General features: G+C 41.4%; 1 protein-coding gene across 5 annotated transcripts in view; it reads left to right on the top strand.

Annotated features, from left to right (window-relative positions):
• Positions 1 to 3,093: 3,093 nt before the first annotated feature.
• szt2 (SZT2 subunit of KICSTOR complex) overlaps positions 3,094 to 13,394 on the top strand; it is a 165,818-nt gene continuing 155,517 nt past the window's right edge. For all 5 annotated transcript variants that reach the window (XM_039812482.1, XM_039812483.1, XM_039812481.1 and 2 more), the window contains exons 1-8: positions 3,094 to 3,339; positions 5,017 to 5,248; positions 5,402 to 5,531; positions 7,096 to 7,241; positions 7,936 to 8,088; positions 8,694 to 8,808; positions 10,235 to 10,440; positions 12,299 to 12,535. In XM_039812482.1, the coding sequence (XP_039668416.1) occupies positions 3,231 to 3,339; positions 5,017 to 5,248; positions 5,402 to 5,531; positions 7,096 to 7,241; positions 7,936 to 8,088; positions 8,694 to 8,808; positions 10,235 to 10,440; positions 12,299 to 12,535 (1,328 nt within the window). In that variant the 5' untranslated portion in view covers positions 3,094 to 3,230. The remainder of the gene's footprint in view (positions 3,340 to 5,016; positions 5,249 to 5,401; positions 5,532 to 7,095; positions 7,242 to 7,935; positions 8,089 to 8,693; positions 8,809 to 10,234; positions 10,441 to 12,298; positions 12,536 to 13,394) is intronic.

The raw sequence follows: 13,394 nt of genomic DNA, 5'->3' as shown, positions 1-13,394 counted from the left end.
CATGATATATCTGTATATTTGGTATGTGTATATATGTATATATATGTATATATATATATATATATATATATATATATATATATATATGTATATATATATATGTGTATGGATATATATATATATATATATATATATATGTATGGTATATATATATATATATATATATATATATATATATGTATGGATATATGTATGGATATATATGTATATGTATGTATGTATGTATGTATGGATATATATATGTATATGTATATATATATATGTATGGATATATATATGTATGGTATATATATATGTATATGTATGTATGTATGTATGTATGTATGTATGGATATATATATATATATATATATCTATCTCTCTATCTCTCATTAGCCACCTTTGTGTGGTAAATGTATGTATGGATACATGTTTGGTGAACCTTAGTAAGATGGAATGTAATAATTGTGGCAGAGATAATAATAACAGAGTAATTGGATATTAGTATAACTACTTCAGCACTTTTGTGCAAAATATTAATGTTCAATAATTTATGGTGTGAACAATATATTACATCATATATACACACACACACACACACACATATATATATATATATATATATATATATATATATATATATATATATATATATATATATATATATTAATATAATATAATGAATAAGTAAAAAATTCTACCCCTACTGCTTCCTACTCTAAAAACGTTTTGCTCTGCTTCACTGTCCATTAAACACAGTGCTTGTGTGATGAATTTGGCTGATTCTTATGTTCTCTGCCGATAACCCCATAAAGACAGACTCACCGGGGTGCCTGGGTAGCTCACCTGGTAGAGCAGGCGCCCATATACAGTACAGGCCAAAAGTTTGGACATACCTTCTCATTCAATGCATTTCCTTTATTTTCATGACTATTTACATTGTAGATTCTCACTGAAGGCATCACAACTATGAATGAACACATATGGAATTATGTACTTAACAAAAAAGTGTGAAATAACTGAAAACATGTATTATATTTAAGATTCCTCAAAGTAGCCACCCTTTGCTTTTTTGATAGCGCTGCAAACCCTTGGTGTACTCTCAATGAGCTTCATGAGGTAGTCACCTGAAATGGTTTTCACTTCACAGGTGTGCCTTGTCAGGGTTAATTAGTGGAATTCTTTCCCTTATTAATGGGGTTGGAACCATCAGTTGTTGTGCAGAAGTCAGGTTGATACACAGCCGACAGCCCTATTGGACAACTGTTAGAATTCATATTATGGCAAGAACCAATCAGCTAAGTAAAGAGAAACGAGTGGCCATCATTACTTTAACAAATGAAGGTCAGTCAGTCCGAAAAAAATGTGTCCCCAAGTGCAGTCGCAAAAACCATCAAGCGCTACAACGAAACTGGCTCACATGAGGACCGCCCCAGGAAAGGAAGACCAAGAGTCACCTCTGCTGCTGAGGATAAGTTCATCCGAGTTACCAGCCTCAGAAATCGCAAGTTAACAGCAGCTCAGATTAGAGACCAGATGAATGCCACACAGAGTTCTAGCAGCAGACACATTTCTAGAACAACTTTTAAGAGGAGACTGCACGAATCAGGCCTCCATGGTCAAATAGATGCTAGGAAACCACTGCTAAGGAGAGGCAACAAGCAGAAGAGATTTGTTTGGGCCAAGAAACACAAGGAATGGACATTAGACCAGTGGAAATCTGTGCTTTAGTCTGATGAGTCCAAATTTGAGATCTTTGGTTCCAACCGCTGTGTCTTTGTGCGACGCAGAAAAGGTGAACGGATGGATTCTACATGCCTGGTTCCCACCGTGAAGCATGGAGGAGGAGGTGTGATGGTGTGGGGGTGCTTTGCTGGTGACACTGTTGGGGATTTATTCAAAATTGAAGGCATACTGAACCAGCATGGCTACCACAGCATCCTGCAGCGACATGCCATTCCATCCAGTTTGCGTTTAGTTGGACCATCATTTATTTTTCAACAGGCCAATGACCCCAAACACACCTCCAGGCTGTGTAAGGGCTATTTGACCAAGAAGGAGAGTGATGGAGTGCTGCGCCAGATGACCTGGCCTCCACAGTCACCGGACCTGAACCCAATCGATATGGTTTGGGGTGAGCTGGACCGCAGAGTGAAGGTAAAAGGGCCAACAAGTGCTAAGCATTTCTGGGAACTCCTTCAAGACTGTTGGAAAACCATTTCAGGTGACTACCTCTTGAAGCTCATCAAGAGAATGCCAAGAGTGTGCAAAGCAGTAATGGGAGCAAAGGGTGGCTACTTTTGAAGAAATTAGAATATAAGACATGTTTTCAGTTATTTCACACTTTTTTGTTAAGTACATAATTCCACGTGTTCATTCATAGTTTTGATGCCTTCAGTGAGAATCTACAATGTAAATAGTCATGAAAATAAAGGAAACGCATTGAATGAGAAGGTGTGTCCAAACTTTTGGCTGGTACTGTATAGAGGTTTACTCCTCAACGCAGCAGACGTGGCCCTTTGCTGCATGTCATTCCCCCCCTCTCTCCCCTTCCATGTCTTCAGCTGTCCTATATAAATAAAGGCCTAAAATGGCCAAAAACAATATCGTAAGAAAAGGAAAAAAAAAAGACTCACTTGCAGCTATACCTGAAGAAAATGGGATTGATAATCTTTTGCCTGCCAAGCCAGAGTTAGCTTTTGGAGTGAAAGGTTTGCAGGTTGGGGTGAGTAAGTATAACTTTGAAATCAAAGCGTTAAGCTATCATTTTCTTGGTCGCGGTTGAGCCGGCTAGCCAAATTTTCTTCTGTCTACCAAGCAGGTGTAATTTAGATCGGGTCAGTAGGAATTTGACATCCTACCACATCAGATATTATTGATGTTGTTTTATTCCAGAACTCATGCACCTGTTCACACTCCCAGACCATGTGCGGGAAAGTTCCAGTTTGTTCAGGTTGACAGAACGTGCAATAGGGAGTAGGAATGACTTTAGAGACGCATCTCTTCTGAGGCGTCCAATATCGGTGGCTCCCTTTCTGAACACGTTAAGCACCTCAAACAGTGTACCAAATTCCATGCTTTTATGTAATATCATCCAGACTAATAAGGTTAATTGGTATTGATGAGGGTTATGATGATGATGATGAAAATAAAAAGGGCCCACATACTAACTACTTCAGTGTTTTGTAGTTTCCCAGCACAAACTGTTCAACGAGCACCTGGTTTCAGCCAGCGGTAACCCGGCCCTGGTCATGAGGAGGAAGAAGCACACCGAGAAGGAGGTCCACGCTCATTTGATCAGCGTGGTGTCCGTGCGACTGAGAGAGGGCTACACCATCAGAGAGGTCAGCCTCACCAAAGGTAAACACCTGTCTTTACAAAAGTTTCCGATTTTTGAAAAGTCCGCAAGAGCGCCGGGACCCGGGTTCCATTCAGCCCGAGATGATTGGTTCCGGGAGATGGGTTGATCCTAAGCGGGATGGATAAGCAAATAAGAAGCTGGGTCCAGACTAGTTTAATGATAGCCAGACAGATTATTTTAAGGGGATGGAAGAATGAAGGGGTGACATCAATCCAGGAGTGGGCCTGTGAGATGGCTAGGGTGGCGGCGTTTGAAAATGTCACATAAACGGTTTGCCAGATTGGATGTATATAGTAGGGCTTTGACTCCGAACTTCGTTATTCGAATATCATTCGAATATTAAAAAAAATAATGATATTCGAACGAATATTAGCCAGCCCTTAATATTCAAACCTGTTATGGGCATTATTTTTTTGCATTTGCTTGTAAACGTTGTTTTCAGTTCAGATTCCGAGGCTTTTTCACGCATTTCAAAATGTAACTACATGCGTGGGCGGCGACGCCGTCTCGGCCGTGGCTCCGGTAGCGGTGCATTCCCCCTAATTCTCAAAGAAAGCAGGCTGGCCCAGGGCTCGGCCAGCTCAGCGCGGCCTTTCTTTCTCCGTCCGCGTTCCGCTGTCTCTCCTACCTACAACGGCGCCGCACCCTGTCCCTTCTCCCCTTCCTACCTGCCTGCTCAGTGCTGCTGCACATGAGGAGAGAGCACAGAGGGGAGGGGGAGGGGGCTGCTCCTCAGTCACACAACAGAAGAGAAAAGTGACCGTTTCGGCGGCCACAGGAGAGAAATACATTGCGTGCTCGCTGGACAATACTGGCGACTCTTTTTTTATTTTACAGCACACGAGTATAAACATCAGACCACTTACGTAGGCTACGGTGAAAGCTCCGAAGTTCCTGTTGAAAGCACACTGTTTGTGTTTAATCCAGGGTCTGACTTAATTTCTTTTAAACTGAAGGCATTTAATGGTCAAAATATTATTAATAAATATTAGAATATATTCGAATATTAATATACAAACGAACTTCGAATATGATTTTTGGGCAAAAGTCAAAGCCCTAGTATATAGTAGACTGAACTTTCTGGAGGGCTCCTAAGAAGCTTTGTACTGGGCAGAGATGTGCATGATGGGCTTATGGTGTGGTCATTTATACATTATACATGTTCATTTGGTTTATGGTTTATTGTCTCTTTTGTTGAATGGTCAGGAATATTGTAGTTACTGTCATATGCACAGTAAAGACAACTTACACCATGCTTTGAAAATGCTTTGCCAGTCTTCCTTACGCCATGGATAAAAAAGGAGAATAATACAATGAAGCCCAAACAATAAAACAAACAATAAAAAAATATGTAATAAATAGTTTGAAAAAAAGATTAGAAATGGAAAAAGTGCATTAAGTGCATAGACAGCTCTGTATGTGTTGTGAGTCCAGGAGTTTAGGAGTGGAGGATGGAGTGTGTGTTGGGGGGATATTGCAGTGTTAAGGAGTCTGATTGCCTGTGGATAGAAGCGGTTTGTGAGTCTTGTTGTCCGTGCATTTCCACTCCTGAGGGCAGAAGTGTGAATGTTCATGTTGTTTAAAACAAATTAAAAAAAATCACAAATTAGAAAAGTCCAAGAGCAAATGGCTCGACAAGATGGTGCCGCGTTAGACCTTGGTCCTGGTTTCTTCAGGTGGGACTCAGCTGGAGGTGAAGCTGGTGCTGTTATGGAAACACAACATGCACATCGAGTACCTGGCGGCCGCCTCCTGGCCGCTGGACCCCGCCAAGAGAATCACCCGGGTGGAGGTGACGATGGAGGGAAGCTACGACATCCTGCACGACATCAGCTGCACCCAGAGGAAACCCATCACCAGCCCGTACCGCACGTCAGTCATCCGCCGCTTCTGGAACACACTGCAGAGGTAAGTGAGAGATCCTGAAAATAAAAACTAAATAGAGATTCTGTGCAGTTCCACCCTCACTTAGAACCTACAATAATAATATGAATACAATATGATAGATATTGATACTGGATGTGTTGGTACCTGACTACATGGTCCTGTGTGTCCTTCCAGCATCAACCAGACTGATCAGATGTTGGTGCACCTCCAATCATTTAATTCAATTCCCGAGAACTACATGATTCCCGAGAGCACCAAAAACGGAGTTCCTCTGTTCTACATCCCTCCCGGCTCTACTACACCGGTACTGTGCAGACATTCACTGATTATACTTAAAGGGGAACTATTCAGTTTTTTTTAGCTTAATTTACCTTAACTGAACAGCTTCAGAGTCATTGGAATGGTTATATGACTTTTTTTGGGGTTGAATGGTGGTCTTGTCGCTTCCCCCCTAGCGCCTGTGAGCGGAAAAATCACCGTTGCAACTTGCGTCAGGAAGTATCGCGTAATATCAAGTCTCGCGATGTAACAAATTGCTTCACGGCACTGCATGCATACACGCCCCCATCCAGGAACCAGCTAACAAGAACAAGGTAGCGATGGACATTAAACACATTTTGTATTTCTATATGTGGAGTGAAGCTGCGGAACGGATTGAGTGTATCGCTAAGGCAATGTCCAACCATGACCCAGTTTAGAAGTCAGTACAAAAATATTTTTTACTTGTTTTCACAAGGTACCATGAACACTGACTACGTTAACATGCAGATACTATTCTGGGTTTTGCCCTTATTCCGAAAAAGACGATATTGCTAATAAGCTGTTTTACATGGCTAATGAAAAGTGAACATTCCACTAATATTCCCATTTACATGTAGCCGTGCGAAATAGGATAGGATTTTTTTCAAAGTTTACCAGCGGCGGCGGACTTGTAGGGCCGTGTGAACACAGCCTGCATCTTTCAGTCCTTAAACCAGCTTCTTGAAAAGGTCGGCGTAGCAATGTGTGCGCATATCCAAAATCCTGGTGATATCCAAGTCTATGATCATGTTTAAAAGTAGCTGTGTTTCTCCTTCTTATCGGGTCTGCAGCCATGCAAACTGTTGGCTGCTTGGTTTGTGTACAGCAACCATAGCAACGCACAGAGCTGACCGTAAGCCTGCGGTAAAAACCCAGATTGAGGCGCATATTCCGAATGCACTGTGTACATGTCCAAACAGTGCCTCTAAAACCCGAATAATACCGGAATATCACACGTCTTAATCGGAAAATGCTATATTCGGAAAAAGGCCTTATACGGAATGTCCAGCCGGAATATGCTGTTTACATGACCCGTATCAAATTTGGAATATTGTCATATTCGGAATAGTAGTGGAATACTGGTGCGCATGTAAACCTACTCACTCACACTGTAGTTTATTTCGACTCAATCCCACACACACTGTCCTACTTCCACAGATACTCACTACAGCACCAAATGTGGATTAATCTGCCGCTGAAAATAGTCCCCCCCCCCTTTCCTCCAGTTTGTTTGATTAAAAACTACAGTGATCAGCTGTTGTAGGAAATTACAGAGCCTTTTTTAGAAAGGAAACTATGTGTATGAGGTGTTTTCAAAGATTTACGAGAGGGTAGGAAAGTGACTCACTGCGTGGAGATGGCTTTAACAGATGCATTGTTGCTTTTGGTCTTTTCATTGGATTTGTTGACAATAGGAAAATCTATCTTTATCCTTGAAGCACAAATAACCTGAACCACAGTGCTAATCTGCTTTCCCCAGGTAATGGTGATGCAGTTGGATCAATAATCATTGTGTCCTCTGAGACTCAATTGTGTTTGCGTACCTCCTGTACCTCCTCTTTTCCCAGGTCCTGTCCTTGCAACACAGTGGATCCAAAGACTCCTCTCAATCCCAGTTTGCTTCCTATTGGAAGCCCATCCTCTCCATGGATGCCACCTTCTGGCAGAGATGGCTGCACATGCATCGCATTGCTATCATCCTTGAACATGACATGTGAGAAATGTATAGTTGAGTTTTAACTATTTAAAGAGGATTTGCACAGCCATAGCCAACAGGAACAGCTTCACTAAGACCACACATATATCTACACTAGATATAAAAAGGGATAGATTTCAGCAAAGACAGTGGCTTGTGTAGCTGTAGCTCCATATTTTACAATGCTTATTATCTGCCTTTAGGGCTGGGCGATAATTCAATATGATAATTTATCGTCTTTCAATGGAATCATATCACGATGAAATCATATATCGAGATATCGTGATATACAATTTCCTTGTCTTAATTTAAAATAGCAAGCACATGCTTACTCAATTTTCTCAGAAAATCTGTTGTGAAACATTTTGAGGGAATCTCATTGAAGAATTGCAGATTTGTTTTAACACCACACTATTTTTGTGCATGCATGTAAACATAGTATATAGCTGGAAAATAATTAATTTTTTCTCTATAATTTCTCTTGAAACTTATTGATGATTATATATCTAAAATATCATTGTAAAATATATTTTGTGAAAGCACCAATAGTCTGCCCTACAATATCGTTGCAATGTCGATATCGATGTATTTGGTCAAGAATATCGTCCTATCAGATTTTCTCCAAATCGCCCAGCCCTATCTGCCACGTTTGTTTGGCCGGTTTATTCCGGTCTGTCAGTCCGTCATTACATTCCTAATTTTGACCTTCCAGGCCTGTCCCCAAACACCTGCACACAGCTGGAAACAACGGACGCTACAGCACCATTCAGTGTCGCATCTCCCACTCTGCCCTCACGTCACTGCTGAGGGACTGGAGCAGCTTTGTGCTGGTGGAGGGATACTCATATGTTAAACTCATATACAGGTGAGACAACGGATGAAGAAATCCCCACATTAGGCCAAGAGCTGGAAGAAACTTTAGCTTTTTCCTAAACTGGATTCTGACACTAAGATTATTCAATTGATCAAAGTGATATCCGTATTTTTGGATCGGAGCTGGTGGTAATTGATGTTTATTCCAGGATTTACCATCTTCAGGTTTCTCAAAGTAAGTCCCCCTAAATGGGAAAGGTTTCCCACACAACTTTTTTCTCACAGGGGTGAAACACAGCCTTTAAGAGATCCTGAGATAAATCTGACGGGGAAAACAAAATGCGACAGTTATGTAATTTTTCAGAGTTTGCTTCCACAACTGTTCATTTCCCCGTGAAAGGGGAAATGATACTATCTCTTTAGGCTCTTAACAAATCCTTTAAATCCAAGGACAAATGACTATTTTGTCAAAGTGCTCACAACTCATGTCCACAGTGAGGCTAAGGCCAAGATGTTGAGGGTATATAACTTGTTTAAAGCTGTCACAAGCCAGCATGGTTGCATAACACTGCTTCAGGTCCCAGCACTTTTTTATAGCTCTTTTGAAATGAGAAATCTGTTACGCCAAAAAGGTTTAAATGAATCGTGTCCCCACAGTTCGTCGGACCAGCCTCCTACCTCCTTCTACCTGGTCCGTCTCATCTCCAAGACACCTTGCATGGTTCTGCGTCTGGGCTTCCCTATTGGTACACCAGCCCATGTTCGAAACAAGGTACTGAGAGTCAAACACAGTATCAGGGACACTCTGGCACAATCCAGACCATGATGATGTTCAGTGTTTGGTGCACACTGTGTCAGAGAGATGAAGGTTCCAGCCTGTGGGTTTGTGCTGACGATGTATTGGATTGCATGCTGCATTTGTTTGTATTCAGTGTTCCTCACAGGCCACGTATTGTCTTATTTAGTGGAACGTGGAAAATAGTGCTTTGAAGATAAGGAAATCCTGAACCAATAGCACGACTATACTACCGAGCACTTAAGATCCACAGTAATCTTCCAAAGTGGTCTCATCATTGCAGTGCGCTTACACGCACAACCAGAACTACGCAAACAGCCATGCTATTGCATTTTATTTTCAGATTCTAAATAGCTCCTCGCCCGCACTTACAGTTCTTCTCCCGACACACAATGTGAGACCAGTACGTTTCACTAGGTCAGTCTCACAGGCACTCATTCCAGTTCCCTCATACAAAAACAACTACGGTCAGAAATCCTTTTTCTATATTTACACCAAAATTTTGAATGACATTCCCCATCACATTTGAACATTATCATCCATCACATATTTCAAAAAAGTCATATAAACGGTTTCTTCTTGATAGTCATACTTGCATACACTGATTGTTCATGTAGTGTTTTTAGTCTTGTTTTTTCGTATTTGTTTTTATTTAGTTTTTTTATTTGTCTAGTCAATAATGATGTTTTGTGTGGATGTGTCGAAGTTGTGTTCAATGTTCTATGTTGCTGCAGAACAGGAACCTGCTGTAAACCAGTTTTTAAACTGAGCCAGGCCCGTTTTACTGTAACTTAATTGTTGTTTTAAAAATGTTCCTGTAAAAAATGAAATGAAAATGAAATAATACAGCTGTAGACAGTACAGTAGTAGTACATGTATTAATAATTGAAACAACAGGTAATTTGAACAATCTCAACCCAAGGGCGATTTACTAGATCTTTCTTGGACCATTTGGTTATGCTCCATCTGCTGATAAAGACAATGGGCCTCATTCACCAATCGTTCTTAACAACAAATGTGTTCTTAAACCCCACTTACACTAGCCTGACAAGCCAGACCCACATCCAGATGTTGGGTCTGGGAACTCACCATTGACAGGGCTCAATCCGAGGGGCGGGATAAACGGTTGTCTTTCAAATTCTCTCTGCACGTAATAGGATAGCGCTACAACCAACCAGCCAAAAAGATTCGGTGCATCCCTATTGATAACTATACCTTAACTTTTCTCATAATTACGAGATCTTTTCTCAGAATTATTAGATACGGTGCAGATTTTCATGAAAAAGCAGCCGTTTGAAACTTGGTAACGTATCTGAACAAGCTTAACCTCTTTTGGCAACATTTGAATGGTGTATTTGTTTTTGCTGTAACCCCCTCCTGACATTTTGTGTTTTTCCGTCAGATTGTAGATGAGCTGCGAGAGCAGATCCTCAAACTGCGCTTCCCTCATCGTGTTCAGAACAAAGAGGCGACTCCCAAGACCAAGAGGAAGATAGTTGGTCATCCATCACCATCCAAATCTCCCTCCATCCCCGCTCCCAAACCTGCACTGTCAGACAGACCCTGTGTGGTGGTGCTCAACAAGCCTCTGGAGAAGCTGCTCATTAGGTCAGTGCGTATGATAGCAGAGCATCAGAACTGCACATGGAACCAAATGGAGCCGGACTGTGTCATAAACCTTTTCTTTTTTTTTTGCTTGCATTGTTAGAATTTCTTAATTAAAGGTGCTGTAGGTAGGATTGTGAAGATCCAGGACTTAAAAAAAATAATTTAACATCAACAACTTCTCAGTCCCTCACCCCCTTTCCACTAAAGCCCAAAAATGTCTCCTAAGCCCCTCTCCCAACAAGGGAGAATGAATGCGTGTGCATGAGCAGTGATTGACATGCAGTTAGACACCCTCCCTCTGGCCCTGATTGGTGCATCTGAACAGGGAGCTGAGGATTTTTGCAAATCGCACTACAGGCTGTAGGTGGTGCCAGAGGAGCCAGATTTTTACTACTGCTTCGTGTAGTTCTACTGGACATAGGGTCAGTTTCAGCAAATATGACAGAAAGTTAGTTTTATAAGTCTTACCTACTGCACCTTTTAAAATTATTGTCACAACTGGCTGTGACTACAGTGTGACTGCGATGTGTAAAGAGACAAAGCTCCAACAATGTATCCTCATTCATTCAACCTTTATTTAAACACGAGATATCATTAAGGGGCGGCTCTCATTTCCAATGACATCGAGTAGTTACAAAGACAACAAAACAAGAACACAGAAACGAATACACCATCATAAGAAAGATAAAAAGACAATCAAACTTTAAAACTTTTTGAATTGAAAATTTGATAAATAATATTTGATGAATAAATTAGGATAATATGGATACAAAAGAAAGTACAATTATGTTAAAGTACAAGTAGAAGTTTGCAAGTTTAAAACCAGAATTCTAAATTGTCCAAAAGGCACAGGTGAGAATCAGGGGCACTTAAGTTAAAAGCAGTTTTTCTAAGTTCAGACCGAGCTTATGGAACATTTTCCGAAAGGGAGCCATCGCAAAAACGCCTTGTGGCGGCCATGGGCTTTTTTGCTTGGGTTTATCCAACTATTGCAGATGGCATATTTGGTTCCACCTGAACTGCTTGTCCCCCAACAGTGTCCTTCTTGGTATACTGCTCTTTTGAGGTGCTGTACCCGTGCATTCTTAGGTCAGCTACACACAGGCTGCGTGGCGTGAGCGTGTCAGCTGTGTGGCGTGTCCGTTTTTATTTCGGCTCCCATGTTAACAGGTTAGAGCTTGCACACTGCCTGCGTGACACGCACGTCTCAGGCGCGGCTCGAGCTGCCCCGAAAATGCATGCATTTTATTTCACGTGACACGCAAGCGTGTTGGAAGCGTTTCCAGGCAAAATAGAATACAAAAAGATGTTTATATGTAATTTTGACACAAATACATTTAATAAATGACATTTTGATGTTTGAAAGTCTCTAGGTTTTGACATCCCTCCCTGGAATTACGTCACCTACAGCTTTTTAATTGGGGAAAGAAAGCAGGATGCTGGACTGCAGGATAGCCTATGCTTTTAACATTTTAACAATTCAGCAAAATCTGTTGAACTCCTTTTTAAATTGTATTTCAATTGGATTCTGATAAAACAATAACATGGACTTTATTATCTCAGAAAGGGAATTGAAATATAAAAATATATATATCGAAATATGTGCAAACACAAAAATATTGACAAAAATAAAGTTGAAGAACACGTTATTATTTCATTTTATCAATGGGAAACCTACAGTACATGTGTACAGACAAGGCTAGCAGCAGCAGCGCCGCGTCATACCCGTTTCTGGTGTGCAAAGAGATAGAAAACGCCACGCAGGCAGTGTGCAGGAGCCCTCACACTGTATCCTCCGTGTGAGAGCAGGCTGCCAGCCGGACACATGTTAATGAAGCGAACTTCGGATGCTCTGCAGGTATGAGAAGCTGCCGTTGGACTTCCGGACTCCTTTCATTTTCAACATGGAGAACTTTCCTCAGCCCTCCAACAGTTCGGTCCCCCTCAGCATGGCAGCCAACCGGACCGCCTCCTCCACCCTGGCCTCGCTGTCCCGTTACTTCCTGCACCAGCGCTGGGTGTGGGCCGTGCAGAGCAGCCACGGACTGACCGTGGCCATGCAGGCTGTCGCTCACATCCTGTCCATGCTGTCCGAGTGAGTTCATCATTTGTGTTTCTTGTTGTCGCCCTACTCGAGTAGTATTTGAGGTCTGTTTCAGAAAACGAACACATTTGCTCAAGGATATCTGGTATATGGTGGTGTTGTCGCTTAAGTTTTTTTTTTTTTTTATACAAATACTGTAAATTATAAAATAGTGTGCGGTAACTTTAGAAAGGCCTTTACTTAATTGTTTAATGCCACCTCCATGTTTGTTTTGATACATTTGGTATATTCTACTGCACTTATTCCATCAGTATAACAGAGACCTATAGTTAGTGAATTGGCTGTATTACAGTGCTGTAAACCCTGTATAAACTAAGATGGAGCACACGTTTGATTTAATACACCCCAAGTAATCTATAGCTGCTTTTTGATCGCAGGAACTTTCCCCTGCATTTTGATTTCAGGGACCAGGGTCTAAATGAAGTTCTGGGGACATTTTCTGGGGCCTTTTTACCCCCCCAAAAAGTCCCTGATCAGAGGCCAGTATTTTCTGAAAGTACAGGAACTTTGGGGTGGGGTATGTATGGCTGACCGTCGCTGGTGGTACACACACAGCGCGGCTGCTTCAACTCAAAGTACTCAAGTATCGATTCATGAGCATTTTAGGACGAGGGGATAACATTTTTCAAAAAAACATCATATTCAGTTCAATTTTATTTATAGCGTCAAATCATAACCGAATTTATCTCAGGACACTTTACAGATAGAATAGGTCTAGAACACACTTTATCATTTACAAATACCCAACAATTCCCACCTCCCGAGCAAGCATTTGGTGTGATAGTGGTGAGGACCATCTGCTGCTGCCAGTTGGGACACACAAACACTGATACAGATATTTAATTTCATA

This window comes from Perca fluviatilis, chromosome 9, assembly GCF_010015445.1.
Source record: "Perca fluviatilis chromosome 9, GENO_Pfluv_1.0, whole genome shotgun sequence".
Classification (NCBI taxonomy): Eukaryota; Metazoa; Chordata; class Actinopteri; order Perciformes; family Percidae; genus Perca; species Perca fluviatilis.
This window is presented reverse-complemented; position numbering and strand designations above follow the sequence as displayed.